Source organism: Narcine bancroftii, chromosome 5, assembly GCF_036971445.1.
Source record: "Narcine bancroftii isolate sNarBan1 chromosome 5, sNarBan1.hap1, whole genome shotgun sequence".
NCBI classification, from domain to species: Eukaryota; Metazoa; Chordata; class Chondrichthyes; order Torpediniformes; family Narcinidae; genus Narcine; species Narcine bancroftii.
In genome coordinates this window covers 236,371,749-236,394,759 of record NC_091473.1, presented here as the reverse complement: position 1 = coordinate 236,394,759, position 23,011 = coordinate 236,371,749, and the positions used below count along the sequence as shown (strand labels likewise).

Genomic DNA, 23,011 nt, shown 5'->3' with positions numbered 1-23,011 from the left:
TTCCGCATTCACGACAATTTAAAAGTCTGTAGTGACACCTGGAACAAAATTCTAAACAAACTATTCAATTGTTTAAACATTTATTTTTGATTCATCAAAAAAGGCAAAAGGATTTTTAAAAACTTTATACATTATACAAATATATAAAATATGTACATCGGGAGGTAATATTTATATTACCAGATTTCCAAACCGCCTCATTTCAAACAAGTATTTTGCACAAAAGTGTTTTGCCTCAATTAAAGCATTTAATATAGGGATCTCCAAAGTGGTCAATATCGGTCCCCAGGGGTCGATGGGAATCTCCAGGGGGTTGATAAATGCCGGGGGGTGGGAGTCGATAATATGGGGAAGGTCGATTTAAAATAGTGCTTCCACACCACCCTCCTGTCCAGCATGGGGGGGGGGGGGGGGGGGGGGGTGGGGGGGTGGGGGTGAAGGAGAGACTTATCTGCCAAGAACATTTGTGTGCCACCGACACACTTCCCCAGCTGGAACTTCAAGTGTCACTGTTACATTTCCTCCTTATCATGCATGGGCCAGCCAACTGCGCAGTCTGTGGACCATGGGATGCTGCATTTAACAGATAAGTTCGTTTCTGCCCCTTAATTTGTCCTCCATTTGGGGGTCCTACACCCCAAATGGAGGACAAATTAACATCTGGCTTGAGGTGTCACCAGACGGAGGAGAGCGGGCTCAAAAGCTGGACTGTTTGGCCTAAAACTGGACATCTGGCCAACCTACCCAGCACTGCTCCCTGCGCCCCCCCGCCCCCTCCCCAACTGTGTTACAGCACCACGATTTCACGCCTGGGGCTTGATGAGGGACGACGTAGTCCCTGAAGACAAAGACTGTCAAAAAAGTTTGGCGACCCCTGATTTAGTATTATACCATTATGTCTCTTTCTTGGAAAATATTTTGCCACCTATTCCCCAAAATTTAATATCATCTTCAGCTCATTCTGTTTAATTACTCATAACTTCTGTTAAAGAAGTGAATAATTAGTAGTCAATTCTCCAAAAAAAATTAATAATTTATCCCCCATTAGTTAATTAAGACAACAACCTAAAAAGTCAAATGTACATAAATATATTAAGGCTCATGGAAATAATATCTAATACTTTCTCAGATAAAAAGTATTTACAGGCAACCAAAGTGGGTAACTAGCAAGTGAAACACACCTGGAACTGAAAAACTACATTGGACTTTTCAAAACTCAATACAACACTTAGAATTTTTGTGCAATGCAACAATTAGGTGCAGACTCCAGTAAAGTGGTTCACTCCTGCACCTCATTGGTATATTCTGTCAACTAAGTGCAGACTCCAGTAAAGTGGTTCACTCCTGCACCTCATTGGTATATTCTGTCAACTAAGTGCAGACTCCAGTAAAGTGGTTCACTCCTGCACCTCATTGGTATATTCTGTCAACTAAGACATTTTTAGTTTTGTTAAAAATTATACTTTGAAACAGAACAAATGTAACATAATCAATAGTGTCCTTAATTAGATGGATCCAACACAAATAATAACAGTTTGCTCTCCAGCTGGTGAAATCGTCATCTGCCAGTAGTTTGGATTGGCATAAACTGCAAAAAAATTTAAAAATTAAGTTAATCCAGTGTAATTGAATAAACACATACCTCTCTGCTCATTAATGAACTTAAGTTTAAGAAAAATGTGAAATTATTTTAAATCTGAACTATGCCACATTGATCATAAATAGAGGGAATATTGTATTATTTAAAGACACTGTACATTTTTTTTTAAGATCACACTGAATAAACAAAACAAGGAATTCGGAGATGGGTGGTAGTTTGGACATATTGCACAATTCTAACAACAGTAAAAATAAAATCTTACTGTATGATCATGTGCAATGTATTTTACTTAGATTGGTCTTTTGTTTGGATATGTCAAAAACAATTATATAGAAAAATGAATATATAAAATTGTGCCAAGTAATTTTGTAAATCATTTTAGGCTGCTTGCTACTGGGTGTAGAGCAATATTTGACATCCAGAAAAATGCAAACAAAAAATGTTCTTTCTGCTAGCTAAACAAATCCTCCATCAAACAACATATTTTGTCCATTGATACTTTCAATATATGACATCGAAATGACCGACAAAGGAGTGAAATTATTCCGATTCCACTGAAAGCAGCACACCCAGTTTATCAAAATGTATCTTTTTGATATTTATAGCTTTTTAAAATTGCTCACTGGGGAAAAAGTAACCAGGAGTTAGTTATCACTCCATAATCTTTAACAGCCTGGTCATTACAAGTATCTTTGTCTGTTCAGTTACACATTATATGTTTAATTAAAATGGACAGAATTATTTAAATGGAGCCTATCTCCTTAACTGATGACCTCAACAAATCCACTCCCACAGAATACAAAAACAAGATGAGTAACAAAAATTACTACCTACCAATATCACCTTCATCTAGCTGGACTAAAAAGGAACCACACTGTTCTGCACATTTTTCAGAAGCATTAATCTGAAGTTTCAGATGACCTCTCCCGACAAGCAGCCAGCTGTTTTTTATCTGGAGGTGTTGGGACTACAAAATAGAGACACAAGTAACTTTTAAAATCATACAAAATATGCATTTCATTTATTTACTTTCCTAACATTTGATTTAAATACTTTAATCCCTTAAAGCAGTTGATTCCTTCAACAATCTAATAATATTTATCTCTGCTACTTTTACTTGTGCCTTCAGATAAAAAAACAGGACATTCATATCGTTCCCTGTTGAATTGTTGAAATTTAATTTCTGTTCAGAAAATAAGCAAAGGAGAAAACTGGAGAATACTCAATTTAAAGTAGAACTTATCCAAATTATTGTTTTATCTCTGAAAATAAAGGTTAATATATTGCAAAGTACACAGAGCAACTCTCTAAAGGAAAAATGTCATCCCATTTGAGATTGCCGTAATCAAAATAAAGATTTACAATGTATGAAACAGCTATTTGGCAATATTTTGTAACTTAATTTCAATACATTTTACTAAATAGTGCATTTGAATTTAATGAACAGCTTCCCAGGGAAGGAATGGTGTCACAGTAAATCACATGGTTGCAAAATGTTTGGACAACCATACAATTTCAAGCTGGCAACACCTGCCCTTACATGCCAGGCATCCACCTGGAGGCCAGCTTCAAGTACGAGGGAAAACATAAAACTTACCTTTCATGAAGCAGCCCTGAAAGGCTGATCCTGTGCCGCATTCACGTTGAGCGATGCTTCATAGCACCCTCTGGAGCGAGTGCAGGCAGGGCGACTGGTGTCGTAGAGCCACCTGTTGTAAATACGCGGCAGAGCAATGGCCGTCTTCCCTACCATAATCCTCCACGCAACTGGAAACGCTGTGTTTCCCAGAACAGTTCCAGATGTGTAGGGGATTATGAGTAGGGAAGATGCCCATTTCTCTGCCGCGTTTTGAGCCGCAGAGAGCAGCCCTAATGGCTGAATTGGCCCGGTGATTAATTTATTTAAAACATGGTTCTGTGATTGTCCCTTCTCTCCAGCTAAAGAATAAATTATAGCACAATACTGCAAGAGTGATGAAAACATTATCTTAATTAATAAATGTGTTACAAAAGTCATTGAAAACCAGAAGGCTTTTTGTAAGTGGATAAAACTGAGGAGCAAAAATATGCTCTGCTATTCAAATTTTAAAAAGCATGAATGCTTCTGTGTAATAACTTTACCAGCGAAAAAGATAACTAGTGTTTCATTTTTTGTTCACTGTTCACCCACAGAGCATAATTCTCTTAGGTCATTCATCCTTACCAGGAGTTGGAATGGAGAACCACGGCTAGGTGTTATTAAACATTTCTTCAGGGATACTTTATTCTCAAGGGGCAACATGCTTGAATTTGGAAAAATTGCTTGCAGTATATGCATTCCATTTATACGTTGCTTTCTCCTGTATTATGGGGAAAAAAAATTAAAATATGGTTATTGTTCAAAAAAATACAAGATTACATATCCATTGATGCTTTAATTCCTCAAAATAAAATAGAATCAAATGTCTGAATTGAAAGAACAAAAAATAATAAATAAACGTTTTCAGTAATCTACTAGCATATCTGTAATAATTTAAGCTGGTCTTATGCAGATGGAATCCAAAGCTAGCCACAAGTAGCGTATTCTTTAAAACTATATGTTCAATTACCGGTAAATCTTTTTTTTTCCCCCACAATATACAAATTATTTCTCCCTTCCCTCAAGGTATTCCCTTTGGCAAGGGCTCCATTTGCTGTTTAATTCTGTTTTCTCACAGAAATCATGGTTTCCCAAGATTGACTTTAGACCAGAACTCACCTCTTGGGAAGTGAAGTGATAAGCAAATAACAAAATATGCAATTTTGAATGAATTGTACAATTTGCATATATGTATCACTTTTAAGCATAAATGGGAATGCACGTAACACAATACTAACATTTTGGCATGACTTCTGAAAAAAGAAATATCTTCACGTGTCATTTCTTTACTGTTTAGATATATACTACCTACTTTAAACTCAAGTTCTCATGTTACTTTCAAGTATAAATAAATATCCACTTTAAACTACAATTGCATTCTTGCCTTAAAGAAGTGAGATATCTGTACAAACAGAATAAGAAAATACTAAACAATTATATTCTGTTTAAATTATTTACCATTTAGAACAGTGGTTCTCAACCTTTTTCTTTCCACTCACATACCACTAAGGAATCCTTGTGCCATCACTGCTCTGTGATTAGTAAGGGATTGCTTAAGGTGGGATGTGAGTGGGAAGGGAGGGTTGAGAATCACTGCTCTAGACCCAATTGTTACTGAAATATTTTGCTTAAGAAAAATTGTCATTGGCCCATTTCCTTCGGAGTTAGGAAACCGTGCACATGGCGAGTCAATGAGGTACAATTAAAACAGTGATTTTCAAACATTTTGTTTCCACCCTCACTAATCAGAGAACCTATGGCATAGGGAATACTTAAAGTAGTATGTGAGTGGAAAGAAAAAAAAGTTGAGAACCATTGGTTTAGAAACTAATGGATGATTTAACCATATGGAAAACATTGCCATTTATACTCATTGATCGATAATTAGTGTTTATTCTTACAGCTCAACTATTATTATATACATTGCTTGCAGGGCAAAAGTGACTGACATGAATTGCTGCAGTCCATTTGATGATTCCTCCCCTCACAGCATTCTGAAGTGAATACCTCTATGATTTAAAACCCATGGCAGTATATGATCAGGAACAGATTTACAATTTAGGATTTGTATATTGAAATGAGAAACTTGCAGGTGACATTGTTCCTTTTTATGCTGCCCTCGACTCTTGGTAGACTTGACAGATTTGAGAAATACTTCAAAACATCAGCAAGTTTCTGGTTGTATAGTTTAGTTGGTACATTCTACAGCCATTGGTGGTAACGAAGGACATGGTTGTATATGGCAATGAAGAAAGGTTAGAAAAGAGTAAAAATAAATGGTTGTCTTCAGCTTGGCAGACTGTTAAAACAGGGACCAATACCAGCTGCTATTTACAATTTATTTTACTTGATTTAATGAAAAGGCAAATTACCCGTAAAGGTGGGAAAGAAAGCAAGATGTAAAAAGGATGCAGAAGTAGATGAAGAAGGTAGACAAGAAGAAAAATTTGATGATATTCACTTTGATAAGAATAAAAATACCTAAAATACAGGAATCTATTAAATATTGGCATACAACAAGATTTTGATGTGCTGGATCATGAACTACCAAAAATAAACATTCAGGTACAGTAAACAATTAAGAAATTTCAATAATTTGCTACCTCCATAAAAGGAAAGTCTAAATTTAAAAAATATATAGGGCTCGGAAGGGAGTATTGTGTGCATTTCTAATATCAGTAGCTGTAGAAAGGCCTACAGCTTTGAGTTAATGCAGTGTAGGTTCTCTGGATTGATTTTTGAGATGAATGGATACCAGTAAGACCAACCTGGACCAGAAAAATGCTAGGATATCTCATTGAGATACTTCTGATCCTGAGAGGGGCCAGCGTGATTAGGAGAGAATCATGGAAAAGGAGGTCCACCTCAGAGGAATGTGGATGCTTAGTCATCAATTATATTCAAAGCAGAGGTCTACAGATTACTTCAATTCCAAAGGTTTGTGATAAAAGGGTGTAGCATCTGCAAAATGAACTTGGCATAGAAGATCAGTCACAATCCACATGATGGAGCAGACAATTCTTAAGGTTACGTCTGCTTCATATGTTTTATTAATAGGTGGTTGTTATATTCAGAATATTTACATTTTGATTTATATTGACTAGATTTTAATATGTATGCTTTTCTTTATCTTTTTTCTTTATGGCTCTCCTTAGGAGAGTTGGCTGAAAGAGGGAGGGGGGGGGGTTATGTCTGCCTTTATTTCATACGTAGTCTTGTTCTTCATTGTTCTGAACACTTTGCAGGCAGACAGAGAGAACTGAATCACATGTAACTAGTCTGTCAAAATTATTGGAAACCCTTTTGTTCATTCAGGTCTTTAATCAGCTGCTATAATATACTGCCAGTCTCAGTACATTATTTATGTTGTTCTCAGGTTAAGTTTCTAATCAATGGCAAATCTCCACAATGTTGATGATAAGGGAAATCGTCAGACTCTCTTTTTACAGAAATAGTTATTGCCTGCATTGGTGCAGTTTAAATGTTACTTGCCCGGTATTCTGAAATTTCAGAAAGTCTTAGAAACATTTAAAAATAATCACTATGCTGCTGACCAAGTAACTTTCAACAAACTGAAACTGGCTTAATATTAGGTTTCTGTTACAGGTTATCTTACAGGGCAGTAGTATGAAAGAAGACGTCTGCTCAACCGAAGTATATGAAAAAAGTATGAAAATATTCAAATCGTAATAATGAAAATTAAAAAGGAAAACAAAATCCAAAGATTTTTTTTCTAAGAAGAATTTAACTAGATTCACTGTATTTAATCTCACCAGTGAATAATTAGGTTGGATTCTTCTTCTGGAAACAGGCAAGAGTTTTCATTAACTGTACTTTCAAGATCCTCATTTTCTGGATATACATCCATGGCTTCCCTATCTTCTGCATACAAGTGTTTCGAATCTTCATATGACATCGATACAGCTGATCCACTCTATAGGAAATATTGGAACAAGAATGCAAATTTAATATTTGCATCACATTTACAAGAACTATTCTGTAACTTGTAGGAATGCATACTGTAAACCTCAATAATATGTCCTCAGCTGTAATTGGCAATAATGTAAAATAATCGTAATCCCATTTATAAGATCATAGCTATATATTTGTAATCCTGAGTTAATAAATGTAATAATTTGATTGCTGTATGGTTTTCTATTATGTGCATTCCTGCTAATCATGAAACATGAACACAAAAAAGTGAAACCATGTTTTGTTTGATTTTCTATTTAAACCCAATTGTTCACATTGGATACCTGAAGGATTTTAACCCAAGGAATACCCCTCTCAAACAGATGATTCTCTTGATTACTTTCTACCTCAAAAAAAATCAACCCCCATCCCTTTCCTTATCAAGTTTCCCTAACTGCCATATATATAAAATCTTTCAGTACCTCACAATGTGGGTTCTATTCAGATTAACTTCCATAATTCCTTGCAGGCTGTTTGTTCACAAAGTGTCATGTCAGGAACTTAACTGCCATTGATAATAAATGTTCCTTGGAGGTGCCTTAATAGCAGTTAATGATATGAATCCTGGTACGTTTCCCTACCTACTTTACTGAGTTCAAGTTAGTTGCAGTACTTAAACCTTCTCCAGATTATTATGGTCCTGCTGCTTGTTAATAACATTGTTGAAGTATTTGAAAGAAACTCTAATTTATATTTACTTGAAATATTAATACGATATATTAAAATATGTAATCTCACAATGAGAACCATCCGGACAATTGAATGCAATATAACCATAAGGCCTCAGCTTCATGAATTTGCATTATCTTGAAAACGTTAATCAACTCTAATATTGCACAGTAGATGAATCATTAATTCCCCCTTCACTCCTCATCACTGACATCACTCACTTCTCACTAATAACTGGCATCCTCCATAAGTAGTCCACATCCCTTACAAACAAAAGCCTGAATGTGTGGACTTTATCATTTCACATCTTTTGGTTAGGTTTTTTTCCCCCCAGATTCAACTTTCTTTTAAAAAGTTTATTCACTCATCAGACCTTGCACTCACAACAACATTTTCGATAATATTACCAATTCAATGGACAATAAAGATTCTCAAAATGAAAACATCAATACTTAAATTATCATTTCACCTTGATTACAATTGGTTGTACTATTCGATGATTCATGGACACGTGTTTTATGTCATTCACAGTTCCAACAGCACTCAGGGCAGCACATTCACTACAGTTGGGTATCAGATGTTCACATCCTGAATTGCCCCATTCATGAAAAACTGCAGGATATTTTAAAAAATGCAATTAGACAATGGAAGTCATGCTTACTTGTTAAAGTACATGATCGGGATTTTAATTTTTCTTTTACAAAATAATTGTACTTTAAACCCCAACGATAAGTCTTGGTGGTTTTTTTTCTTAACTATCAGAAATCGAATCCTAAGGCTGTTTCTCCACTCAAATATCCTAATATGTTGATAGTCAATCTTAATATTTAGGTTGTACTTTGTTTCACCATTCCTTTTATTCTGTTAAGGTATTCTCTTGTAACTTCAGGATTCTTGTCATTTTTGGCTATGTCCTTTAATTTGATATTTTTCCTGAAGAGAAAAATCATTTAGAAATAGTTTATTAGTCAACTTCAATAACTGTTTTCTCCTCACATTCACAGATCAGCAAAAGAAAATTACAATCCCAATGTTAATAATTGGACTCCAATAACCTGGAACCAATGACATTAAAGCATATATTATTTACATGCTTACTCTACATGTTAGAAGGTGGGTATACAAATAATGTGATGGTCTAGTTTAAAATTATTAATAAAAACTGATATCTGTCAAGCTTGAAATAAAGTCACCAAAACAGATTTGTAAAACAGTCAATAAACTCAGATTTAACCAAGTTGGAATCCATTAATCTTCTCTTCTTTCAGTCCTCTAGATAATGTCCTCTATCCTTATAGCCATATCGCCATTAATATCCTGTCCGATCTTTTAGCAATCTTTCACATAGCACCTTATCAAAATGCTTTTGAGGAAGTTCACTTAAATAATGTAGTCTCCTTCATTGGTGATATCTAAACCATCCATACAAATGCATGTTAACATACAAAGAGATATGTTCCTCATGTGTGTGCTGTTACAACTGACCCAAGTAAATTGCATCCATTATGGACTATAGACATTTGTCCACACAGGTACCCATTATTTTCCAATGTCTTAAACAAAAGATTTAACATTTCATATCCTCCAGAATGTCACCACAATTCTGCATCCTATTTCAACAAAGTAAATTTTCTCCTTTTAATCTCAATAAATACATATTTGAAAGCATCATCAGTTGACAGACATCACACCAATTGAATTTATTAACCTCTGTAAAAATGGATGCAGACAGAGGAAGTGCCGTCCTTTCCAAGCACAAGATGTTCTTAACACTTTCTTTTGGGTTGATGGACGGTTTTCATCACTCCAATCTCTATTTGTTAATATATTCGAGAATAGTTTCCCATAATATTATCTTCCCTAGAATTATCTTTTGTTTTAGAACTGACATTATTAGAATCTATTTATCCATATAGCTCCAAATATGATGTGTTCCCATTAATCACAGTTAAATGACACAAATATTCCTCACTATTTTGTTAGTGTTCAATACCTCTTACAGGTTAAAGTTATACACATGAGGTAAGAGATACAAAAATGGACATACTGTATGCATCAGTGTATTGCAAGGGAAAAACACATTTAGAGTGTAAGAATTTCTATTTCTTGATTCTTTTTCCCTCATGTCCAAGTCAATTTATATTCAACAGGAACAAAAGGGCTATTTTCCGACAAATGTTACAAATGAGCAATGAAAAGTTGACACCCTTTCATTTTTCCACATGTGGAAAAGATGACGTCCCATGTGTCATCTGCTCTGCTCTGTTCAGTAAAAATTAGCTCTACTTAAAATTCTAGCGCTTGACAGTTCGTGACCAATTGCTCAGTCTGATTGGCGCTGCCAGATAATTGTTTTGTTCCAAAGGCAAATGCTACTTTATACAAGATAAAAGTAAATTTAAAAGTAAAAAGAAAACTGAAAGTAAGATGATAAATAAAAAAAATTATAAATAAAAGATGCTGATGAAAGCACAAGATGAATAAGAGAAAATTGATGTCCAGGTAATCCTGGGGCATTTAAAATATTTTGCAAACTTATTATGTATTCCATATAATCTATGTGTTTATATGCTTTATTATTATAAAATCAATAAAAATATTGAAAAAGAAAAAAGATAATTAAAAATATTTTGCAAAAAAAGGCAACAAAACTTTCTATTATTGTATTTTTACAAAGGTTTCTTTTTATTCCAGGCAAGAACTAAACAAATGACAGATTGCAAGATTGAGCTAAATGCTTGCCTTCAAAAGACAAGGGCTGTAAAAAAAAAATTTCAGCAGTATCCTACGTGTAAGCTTTATAAACTTCTATAGGTGGACCGTGGAGAGCATTCTGGCTGGTTGCATCACTGCCTGGTATGGAGGCGCCAACTCTCAGGACAAGAATAAACTCCGGAGGGTTGTTAACTCAGCCTGTGACATCAGACTTCACTCCATCAAGGACACCTACTTTTAAAAAGCAGCCTCTACCCAGGCCATGCCCTCTTCACTCTGCTACCATTGGGGAAAAAGCTAGAGGAGTCTAAAGACGAGCACTCAATGGCACAAGGACAGGTTCTTCCCCGCGGCCATCAGATTGCTGAATAATCAATGAACCAAAGACACTGCCTTACTTTTTGTGCCCTATTATTCTTTTTTTTTAAAAATAGCAATGTTGCACGATGGTTAGAATATGAATTTTTCTACTATGATGTGGCTGGAAAACACTGAATTTCATGACAATAAATTCTGATTCTGATGTTAGAGACCAGTAAACTTTATCAATGGCATTAGGGAGAACAGTCTCAATGACAAGAGGTCCCTAAATGAAAATATAGCAGTGACATCTCTAATATGTAGCACGCTAGATTTTGAATGACCTGGAAGGGTGGAAGATAGACCCAAGCGAAGATTTCAATTTACATCTTACAACAATTTCCTTAGAGAATCAAGTGCTATGGAAGCCACTAGAAAAATCCTCAAGATAGGGTCACTTTTTATTCAAAATAACTTACACTAAAGTGCAATAATAATGCCATGATTCCTTTCACAGCAACACAAAGTGAAAGGTTTGTCATCTTGACTAGTGTCATCGCATGAGAACATCCGTCAGAGGATGGTGAATCTCTGGAATTCTTGCCCTAAGAGGCCTGTGGAGGCAAGATCGTTGGAGTATTTGAGGTAGGTGTATTTTCCAAAAATCTGGAAAATTAAACCAATGGGGAAATGGCACTGAAGAGATGAGACCCTGAGGCAGATCAGCCAATATCATATTGAACGGCAGGGCAGCCATAAAAAAAAACACATGCCTTACTCCTCCTATTTTCATTGTCATTGCAACTACATCGCCAGCATTTGGCAGCAACTGTTACTCCAGTTATCCTCAATGACTTATGTTAATGAATTAAACCTCCATTACTTTAAAAAGATTGTCAAATCCTAACCTTTATGATCCAATGTTTTCTTACTTTTTTTGGAAATTCCTTCAGATGTACAAATACACAAATCAAAAGGGAATAAACCATCAAATCTGCTCTGCCATACAGCAAGATCATAGCTAATCTTATTACAAGTTCAGCTTCACATTCCTATCCATCACCAGTAACCTTTCACCACTTGCCTATCAACATCTATATTTGCCTTAAAATATTCAAAGTTCCAACTTCCACTCCCCTTTTTTAAGAGTCACAGCAGCTCAAATCTGGATTAAAAGAGTTAATAATGCTAAATGTCATCCCTAATCCAATGATTTTATGATAGGGAACATCCAACATCCACCTTGAAAAGACACACAAACACAACATTCATATGAACCAAAATTCTTATTTACAGCAGGCCAAACAGGTATCTTGCAAAAAAATGCAATAATAGACATTAGATTATTATACAAAATAGATAATAAATATATTTATATTAGTTATATTATATTATTTATATACACAGAGTTGTGGATACCAGGAATGTCTTGTCAGGGGTGGTGAGTGGAGGCTAGAACAATAGGGACATTTAAGAGACTCTTTGCCAAGCACATAGATGAAAGAAAAATAAGAGGATTATAAGGTAGAGAGGGTTTTGGTTTCTTCTTTAAAGGCCTATATAGGCGACACGGGTTAGTGTAGCGATTAATGCAATGCTGCTACAGTGCCAATGACTGGGATTTGAATCCTACACTGTCTTCCCACCAGGGTTGTAGATTAAATTGGGTGTAATTGAACACACAGGTCGAATGGTCTGTTACATGCTGTTTGTCTAAATTTAAATATAGGTTGGCACAACATCATGGGCTGAAGGGCCTATAGTATGCTATATTTTGATGGAAAAGGAATTTCTCTATGAGATTTCAGTTATTAGTCTTTGCTAATACTTACATTTGTTTTCCTGAGTGTTTTTTTTTGTAAATGTGCGAAAATTCAAATATACCCCACTTGGCCGAACAAAATATACACATGCACTCAACTTCAGCAAGGTTTCAAATTCATTACCTTCCAGATTGTGCTTCTTCGCAATAGGTAGGTGGGAAAGACGGATGTGACCAACGATTGGATTCTTCCCATATTGATTATCTGTAGCATTACTTTGGTAATGAGATCTACTATGTGGACTGATAAGGGAACAAGCTGCCATTATGAGAAGCCCCAGAGCAACCACAATCTGTTAGAACATAAAGCAGATATTCAATTACATCAAAATTTGAAATTAACGAGCAAATTAACAATAATTATATTAATTCAATTTGCAGCCTCAAAAATCCACGTTGTTCCATTAAAGTGCTAGACTTTCTGCTGCTCGAGTGAGCTATGTTTTTTCAAAAGAATAAAACCTGCACATGCTTGAAATTGGAACCTTTTCACAATTATTCAAATTATGTGAAGAGTTCAGCCCTTAAAATGGTAAAACAGTACTTAAATAAAAAGGTATATTCACATTCAGTACCCTGACACAGGCCGTTGCTATAAAGTGATTAGCCCATGCCCAGTGCGGACTCAATTTATCTGACATTACTCGTCATGTCTGGTATTCTCTCAGCCTGAAATTCAATTTGCTCCCCCACATTTTCGGAGTCCTTCATTAGCTTTTATTTTTCCCTGTTTATGGGCTCTATTCCATTCTTATTCATCAGTTTTCCCATTCTATCTCTTGTTTAATAGTAGGTGAATATTTCTCATGCATTATCCAGATAAAGTTATTGCAAATGTGCAAATGATACTTTCCACTACAATCTGTGCTGTGAAAGTCTGTACTGCATAGTCTCTCATAAATGTAAATGGTAGAAGAATCAGTGGTTATTGAGAATGAGAGAAAATAGGTGATAGAGAAATACATGGGGGAAATGAGAAGCTCTGACAACTGGCATAGAATCAATGAGAATATGTCTTGCAATGTTGCAAAGAAATATGAGAAATCGAGTACATCTGCCCCTAAAATCATGCAGCTTATAATTAGTCTTACCAATTTGAAATTTTTGAGATGGTGACAGAAGGGTGATGAGAGTAGGGCAGTAGATGTCCTCATGGACTTTAGCAAGGCATTTGACAAGGTCCTTCAAGTATGGTGATATGGAGGCACAGATGCATGGGATCCAGGGTGAATTGTTTGTTTAGATACAGAACCAGCTGGCCCATAGAAGATAGAGGATCGTGATGGATGAGTGTTATTCCAGCCAGAGGCATGTGATCAGTGGTGTTCTGCAGGGATTGGTGTTCAGACCTCTGTTGTTTGAGATACAAATTGACAGAGTTTAATCTGGCAAGTGTGGTTTTGCACTTTGGGAGGTCAAAAGTAGAAGAAATGTATACAGTTAATGGTAAAACTCTCAAAAGCATTGATGTGTGGAAGGATCTGGGGGTCACTGAGAGTGGCCACACAAGAATATAAAGCGATAAAGAAGGCATGCTTGCCTTCATTGGGCAAGGAATTTGAGCACAAGGGGGACATCCACTTTGGCAGGAAACACAGAAGATCAATTCATTATTTAAATAGTGAAAGATTAAAGCAGGGGTGTCAAACTCAAATTCACGGAGGGCCAAAATTAAAAACTTGGACTAAGTTGAGGGCCGAACTAAATATTTTCAACAACATCTGCATGTTTTCTCTTCTTTCAACATATGTAATGTTAAACTTTTTCTTATTAAAATAAATGTTTAATAATAGTTTTGGATAAACTCTTTCCAGAAGCATTAACAAAGGAGAAATAAAATATTCAATAAATAGTATTTCTCTATAGAGGATTTGTCAAATGTTGCTAGTGTGCTGTCGAATAGTAAAATCTGAGGGCTATTGAGAATGTGGGAGAATAACATGATTCCGGAAACAATCCAATGGGTGACTGATTGTGGGCATGAACTCTAGCAGGGTTATTTGCCATGCCCTTTTTCCATTGGTACAGATATCCTTTGATTTACACACTTTTCAAGTTTTATGCCTAATGAGCTTGTATCCAGGTGCAGGACCATTTTTAACCAGAATATATTTATCACTGTGACATGAAACTATTGGAAGATCATTTTATCCTGAGATTAAAGTTCATAATACTTACTCAGGCCTGTGTGCGGGAGGGCGGGGTTTGCGGGCGATCGGGTTGGACAACGACAGTGCGGGGGCATCGGCTCTCGCTGCAGGGCAGCATCTCGGCGGATCAGCGGCCCCGTCACCATGAGTCGCGGGTCGGCCTGCGGCAGGGAGGGGGAGTGGGCAACGGTCCTGGCGAGGTCAGGCCCGAGGCCTCCGGTTCTGGGCGCTGGAAAGCGGCCTTGGCTTCCCCTGACACCGGCCAGGCCGTGCTGCTGTTGGGGGGGGTGGGGGGGGGGCGGGCGGGGGGACACGACAGTGCGGGGGCATCGGCTCTCGCTGCAGGGCGGCATCTCGGCAGATCAGCGGCCCCGTCACCGTGAGTCGTGGGTCGGCCTGCGGCAGGGAGGGGGAGTGGGCAACAGTCCTGGCGAGGTCAGGCCCGAGGCCTCTGGTTCCGGGCGCTCGGAAGCGGCCTTGGCTTCCCCTGACACCGGCCAGGCCCCAAAACCAGAGTCCACAGTGAGACCCTGCAACGTAAACAGAGGAGGTGGGGGCGATTAGCGGGCTGACACCAATGCATTCTGGGATTTGTTGTATTACTGTGCATGCGCTATACTGGCGCGGCGGCAAGCGGGCCACCTCTAATACATTTTTGAAATGATCTTGTGGGCCAAATATAATTGTATCCCGCGGGCCAGAGTTTGACATGTGTGGATTAAAGCATGCTGGTGTTTGGAGAGACTTAGAAGTGTTAGTGCACAAACTGCATGAATTGCAAAAGGTTGGTTTGTAGATAGGTAATCAAGAAAGCAAATGCAACAGTGGTCTTCATTGCTGAAAGGATTGAATTTAAGGGTAGGGATGCTCTGCTTTTCCGTGTAGAGCTCTGGTGAGGCTGCATCTGAAGTACTCTGTACAATTCTGGCCTCCTTACTTGAGAAAAGATGTACTGGATTTGGAGGTGGAGCAGATGATTCACCAGGTTGATTGCAAAGATGAGAGGGTTAGCCTTAGACAGTGGTTCTCAACTTCTTTCTAAGGCCCACCTGGCTTTCAGCCTAACATGCCATGGCCCACTAGTGGCAATGACTGAGCAATATTTTCAAGTCAAAGGCAGCTCTGTAAGAAACACATCTTTATCTAATGTAAAGTACTTTATTTAATATTTTTAAAGACCCAAATGGCCCACTGGTTGAGAACTAGTCACCTGGGACTAAACTCACTGGAAGAAAGAAAAGGAATCTAACAGAAACATACAAAATTATGGAACAGATAAAATAGAGGCAAGAAAGTAGTTTTAACCGTTAGGGGAAGACTAGAAGTGGAGAAGAGCCACAAGATTCAGAGGAGTAGATTTAAGCGATAAGGAAGGACTGCTTTTACCCCTGGTGCTGAACCTGAGGAATTTTCCACCCAAGAAAGTAGTGGAGGCTACCTCATTGAATATATTGAAAACATGGTTGGATAGATTTTTGCCTTGTGGAATTAAGGGATATGGGGCAGTGGGAGGGAGATGGACTGGAGTCCACGATCAGATCAGCCATGACAGAACAGATGACCTTCTCTTGCTCCTAATTATACTGTTCTTACAAAGAAGCTTTGGTTAGGCCGCACTTAGAATACAGTGGTCAATCCTGGTTGCCCAGTTACAGAAAGAATGTGAAAACTTTAGGAAGGGAAAACCAGAAGTGTACGATCCAGTGATTATTGGAAATCAAAGGTGGAGAAGGGGAAGTAAGTTTAAATTTCTAAAAGTGACTATTTCAAAGGTCCTTTCCTGGACCCAACACACTCACTTCATCGTGAAGAAAACACGTCAGCGCCTCTACTTCCTCAAATGTTTGAAGAGGTGCAGAAATGACATCAGAAATCTTGGCAAACCTACAGACGTGTAGGGAAAGTGTGTGGACTGGCTGCATCGCCCCCATAGCTCTGAGCAGAAACTGCAAGCTGCTAACCACTAGTTAGCCACAGAAAGGGTGACAGGATTACAATTTGCCAAGAACTATTTAAAGCAGCCTGCAGAATTCTGGAAAAAGGTCTTGTGGACAGATGAAGCCAAGATTAACCTGTATCAGAGTGATGGGAAGAGCAAATGTGGAGGCATAAAGATCCATGCCATGGTTTGCTTCTTGCAGTGTAGCCTCTGTATTACTTTGCATGAAGTCTTCTGAGCACAGTGGTCATTGACATATCCACATCTGCCTCCTGAAGAGTATTTCTGATCTGTCGGACATATGTTTGGGAATTTTTCTTTATTATGAGAAAATTCTTCTGTCATCAACAGTGGAGGACTTCCTTGTAATACCAGTCCCTTTGCAATTCATGAGCTCACCAGTATGCTCTTTCTTCTTAATGTTGTTCCAAACTGTTGATTTTAGTCATCTTGAAGTTTGGGCAATTTCTCTTACTGTTTTTTTCCTTGTTTTTCAGACTCATAATGGCTTCTTTGACTTTCATTGCCACAATGCTGGCCCTCATGTTAAAAAATTACAACTACAGACTCCAAAGGTAATCAAAAGCTTAGAAGTAAGCCTAACTCTCTTATACCTGCACCAAAGAAGCAATTAAACATATCTGAGTAACCAAATGACCCAAAAATTATGGAGCCCTGAAGTGAGGAACTGTGTATAAAAATTGCTGTAATTGCTATATGGTCAAAAATGTATACAAAAACCTTGAATAAAATCTGGAATGTGCTCTTTAATTACGTGTGAATTGTTTGATTACAAATTTAAAACAGTGCAACACAGGCCAAATAAAGAAAAATAGTGTATTTGGCACAAACATTTTTGGAGGGCACAGTATGTACTCTAAAAACAAATTTGAATATCAAGTTGAGGGGTCGAGGTTTTTCAGGATGTTGCCTGGGTTAGTGAGTGTGATTTGGAAACAACGTCTCCTCCTCAATGACTATCAATACAGGTGCACCTCAAGGATGCATGCTTAGCCCATTGCTTTACTCATTTATACACACAAGATTATGTGGCCAGGCATAATTCCAATGCTATCTACAAGTTTGCCAATAATACCACAGTTGTCTGCAGAAACACCAACGCAATAAGGAAGCGTACAGGAGGGAGACAGATCAGCTCGATGAATAGTCTAACTACAGCAACCTTGCACTCAACGTTAGCAAAATCAAGGAGATGATTGTGGACTTCAGAAAGAAATTGGGGAACACTTCCCAGTCTTCATCAAGGACTCAGTAATGGATAGGATCAAGAACTTCAAATTCCTGGGTGCTGACATCTCCGAGAATCTGTCCTAGAGCCTCCACGTTTATGCAATCACAAAAAAGGTTCGCCAGCGGCTATACTTTGTGAGGTGTCTAAGGAGATTCGGTACGTCACTGAAAAGTCTCAAACTTCTACAGGTATACCTTGGAGAACCTTCTAGCTGGTTGCATCAATGCCCGGTATGGAGGCACCAACTCTCAGGAAAAGAATGAACTCCAGAGGGTTGTTAACTCGGCATGAGATCACAGGCACCAGAATTCACTCCATCGAGGACATCTACATGAGGCGGTGTCTTAAAAAAACAGCCTCTACCCTCATAGACCAACCACCCAGGCCATGGCCTCTTCACTCTGCTACCACTGGGAAAAAGTTACAGGAGCCTAAAGATTAGCACTCGACGGTACAGGGACAGCTTCTTCCCCACTGCCGTCAGATTCCTGAATAATCAATAAACCAGAGACACTGCCTTATTTTTCGTGCCCTACTTTTTAAAAAGTTCATAGTAAGGTTGTAAGATGGTTATAATATAAATGTTTGCACTATGATGCTACCGCAAAACACCAAATTTCATGACAATAAATTCTGATTCTGAGTATGGGGAAAGGCTGGACAAACTTGGATTATTTTCTCTGAGCATAAGAGGCTGATAGAGGCTTACAAAATAAAGAAAGGCATTGATAGGGCGGGCACTCAAAATCTTTTCTCATCGAGTAGTTGTATCACACACTGAGGATCATGCTTTTAAGATGAAAGGGAAGTTGTTAAAAGGAGATGTGTGGGGCAATTAAAAAAAGCGGTGAGTGTACAGAAGCAGACTATTGTGTCCAGGCTGGGAACTGTAATCTGGCATCTGTCAACATCAGGGGGAAACGAGTGAAATAAAAACTGATAAACAGAATTTTTTTTTAATTTTAATAAAAAAGTTAAAAAAAAAGTTACATTTAAGGAAAGACTGGATCGTTACATGGATAGGAGGGGACTAGAGGGGTATGGACCGGGTGCTGGTCAGTGGGACTAGGAGGGTGGGGATTTGCTACGGCATGGACTAGTAGGGCCAAACTGGCCTGTTCTGTGCTGTAAGTGGTTATATGGTTAAAAGTAAACTTTAAGTAGCTTCTAGATAGACATACGAATACGAGGATCAAGAAGCAGAGTTTGTTTGATTTGGATTTCATGTTCAGCAGACACATAGGCCAAAAGACCTGTTTCCATACAGCGCTATTAAATGAATTGAATTAGTTTGCAGTTGAGAAAATGTTTTGAAATATTGATTTGATTTCTTTTAAATATTGGATTCAATCACCCATTTCAAGCTATTACAAAGACATTTACAAACTTGCCAAATGGTTTTACGTTTTGCCTCAGTCACCTACCAGTCCCCAAGATCAAATTAAAAATTAAATAAATTATGCAGTTTAATCCTCTGACCTCTTAATAAAACAACAGGCTTTTTGTTTGCTCAGTCGACTTCCTTATGTTAAGAAACAAGTCGACCGTGACTTAACTAAGAATTCTTCAAAAATGTTCTACTTTACACTATAAAACTCCAGCCTAAATCCAGTGGCTTCCTGGGGCATTGGGATTTTTTTTTAATGGAAATGAACAAACAACCCAGTGGGATGGATGATTCCAATGAAAACTATCCGACCACTGTCTGGCCGCCATCTACCTCCCTGGTGTAAATCACAAAGGTCTGCAGACGTCGTGATTGAAGTAAAAACACAATGCTGGAGAAACTCAACAGGTCGAAAGGTGTGCTTTAGATTGTAAAGATAACCAATGTTACAGGCTTGAACCCTTCACCAAGGTATGGCGTCTAAATAAAATGGTGGGGTGGAGGAGCAGGGGGGAGTTCCACCACCCCACAGGCAGGAGGTAATAGGCAGATAAGGGAGGGAGGGTACACCAGCAAACAGGGGAAGGGAGGATAGGCTCTGTGAGTGAAGAAGGAAGGGGGCGGAGAGCTGAAGGAAAGATGACAGAGTAGCAGAAACCAGAGAAGTCAACGCCATCCAGCTGGAGAGTGCCCAAACAGAATATTAGATGTTGCTTCTCCAATTTACAGATGGCTTTGGTTTGGCAGTGCATGAGGCATAAGGTATCTTTATCTCTGCTCTATAAAGTACCCTGTTTGACCTACTGATTTCTCCAGCCTTGTGTTCTTACTTCCACCACTGCAGACTTCTGTGCTTTACCTCCAATGAAGCAAGCAAGCAGCCCCCATCACACAAGGCCAGCATTATTCTGGCCACCTTCAGGAAGAAGGTGGCGAAGCCCCCAGGTCCCTGGCGCCTCGCCCTGCGCCGCTCCCTCACCTTGGCCGCCGCCAGGAGCCACGGGTACCTGTGCGCTTCCCCCTGTGGCTCGTTGCTCTCCAGGATCTGGGCCACGAACCGCTCGATGTCGCGCTCGGACATGCCATAGCGCTCCCCGGACTGCCGCAGCACCTCGACGCTGTCCGCCAGCTTCTCGTAGATGCACGGTTCACTCGGGACGGCCCCCATCTTCCGCCATCACTGCTCCAGCCCGGCAGCACTTTCGACACAGAAGCCCGGCCCTGTAGAAATGCACACAGCTGGTGGACCAGCAGAGATGCACACCGCAGATGGACCAGTAGAGATGGACCAGTGGAGATGGACCAGTAGAGTTGGACCAGTAGAGATGGACCAGTAGAGATGGACCAGTAGAGATGGACCAGTAGAGATGGACCAGTAGAGATGGACCAGTAGTGATGGACCAGTAGTGATGGACCAGTGGAGATGGGCCAGTGGAGATGGGCCAGTGGAGATGGGCCAGTGGAGATGGACCAGTGGAGATGGACCAGTGGAGATGGACCAGTAGAGATGGACCAGTGGAGATGGACCAGTAGTGATGGACCAGTAGTGATGGACCAGTGGAGATGGACCAGTGGAGATGGGCCAGTGGAGATGGACCAGTGGAGATGGACCAGTGGAGATGGACCAGTGGAGATGGACCAGTGGAGTTGGACCAGTGGAGATGGACCAGTGGAGATGGACCAGTGGAGATGGACCAGTGGAGATGGGCCAGTAGAGATGGGCCAGTGGAGATGGGCCAGTAGAGATGGGCCAGTAGAGATGGGCCAGTAGAGATGGACCAGTAGAGATGGACCAGTAGAGATGGACCAGTAGAGACGCACGCCGCTGGTGGACCTGTAGAGACGCACGCCGCAGATGGACCTGTAGAGTCGCACGCCGCTGGTGGACCTGTAGAGACGCACGCCGCTGGTGGACCTGTAGAGACGCACGCCGCTGGTGGACCTGTAGAGACGCACGCCGCTGGTGGACCTGTAGAGACGCACGCCGCAGATGGACCTGTAGAGACGCACGCCGCTGGTGGACCAGTAGAGACGCACGCCGCTGGTGGACCTGTAGAGACGCACGCCGCTGGTGGATCTGTAGAGATGCACACAGTTGGTGGACCTGTAGAGACGCACACCGCTGGTGGACCTGTAGAGACGCACACAGTTGGTGGACCTGTAGAGACGCACACAGTTGGTGGACTGTAGAGACGCACACAGTTGGTGGACCTGTAGAGATTCACACCGCTGGTGGACCTGTAGAGATGCACACCGCTGGTGGACCTGTAGAGATGCACACCGCTGGTGGACCTGTAGAGATGCACACAGCTGATAGAAAGAAGACTCGATATACGGATGAAAATAAACAGTCCACTTAAACCCTATGCCGAGATGAAGTCACTGAACACTAGGGATAAAATAACAGCAGAGGGGGAAGGAACAACAAGGTGTCACAGTGTTTACACAATGTTGTGAATAGAGTATGTCACAACGTTTCAGAATCAGAACTTATTGTCGTGAGCATGTCATGAAATTCGTGGTTCTGTGGCAGCACTGCAGTGCAATATTGCATTTAATCAAATTTCAAAAATAAATAGTGCACAAAAATGGGAGAAAGTGAGGCCGTGTCTGTGGAATCGGTCTCTCCAAGTAACTTCACTGTTAGTCACACTTAAATTGAAGCAGTCTCTCCACGTAATCTCCACTGTTAGTCACAATCAAAATGAAGCACTTTGCTTCCCAAAAAGACCCTCCTGGCATAGGTCAGTACACCAAAATGGCCCAGTCATTCACAGAGCATGCTTAGCTCGGAATTCCACAAAAATGGCTGGCTTCAAAATGCTGTTCTCACTTTAGCAGTCAGAATGGTTCTCCCTTGCAAAATCACCAATGTCTTTGCAAATGTATTGAATACTGGAACAGAATGTGACAAGCCTTCCCTCAGTTCTTCCAATAAATCAAATTATCGCTGGGCTGTGATTCATGTTGTGCTTGTGTGTGTGAAATGTTAAATGTTAACTTTGACCATTCAGTCTCTCCTGTCCATACTATTCCTTACAGTGATAATCCCATTTTATTAAAATTGAAATGAAGGGCATCCCTCCAGCCTTTAAAACCAGCTCAGAGCATGATTAGTATAAAATACCCAAAAAGATTTAGCACATGTTTTCATGGCAAATGCTCCTCTAAGTTGAAAATAAACAGCTGATAGCCCAACCATGTTGTTCCTCACCCATGCTGTCAAATGTACAACTCGAATTGTATAGGGGTTCACTTTCTTTGAGCCCAGCTGCACATGCGCGGGTGAGTGGCTCAGCACTGAGGCTCAGCATTAATGTGAATGGTTGTGCTGTGAATTAAGTACTCAAAGGTACTGGAGAAACCCAGCATTTCCCACAGCAACCACAGGAGGCAAAGATAAATAACTATCATTTCAGCACTAAGCTCTTTGTCAATTAGTGCTTGCTGCCCCCCAACTCTAAACTGGGGTGGCTCAGATCACTGATTATGTCAGGTTTGGTAGGTTTATAAGGTTTGCTGCCAGGATGAGATTTTCCATGTCAACAATGTGAATCTGCCAGTGGCCATCCATTTAAATTCCCCAT

General features: G+C 39.5%; 1 protein-coding gene and 1 long non-coding RNA gene across 2 annotated transcripts; one reads left to right on the top strand and one right to left on the bottom strand.

Moving 5' to 3' along the window:
- Positions 1 to 1,505: 1,505 nt before the first annotated feature.
- Positions 1,506 to 20,592, bottom strand: c5h6orf89 (chromosome 5 C6orf89 homolog). The gene is made up of 7 exons (XM_069936450.1): positions 20,404 to 20,592; positions 12,821 to 12,989; positions 8,329 to 8,471; positions 6,992 to 7,152; positions 3,804 to 3,939; positions 2,435 to 2,567; positions 1,506 to 1,588 (listed from the first exon to the last, which is right to left on the bottom strand). Exons 1-7 carry the CDS (start codon positions 20,590 to 20,592, stop codon positions 1,506 to 1,508), a joined length of 1,014 nt encoding a protein of 337 aa, XP_069792551.1.
- LOC138762947 (uncharacterized) lies at positions 8,868 to 17,556 on the top strand. Its single transcript, XR_011357254.1, has 3 exons — positions 8,868 to 8,972; positions 10,554 to 11,519; positions 17,283 to 17,556. It is a non-coding gene; the product is annotated as an uncharacterized lncRNA (long non-coding RNA).
- Positions 20,593 to 23,011: the final 2,419 nt, after the last annotated feature.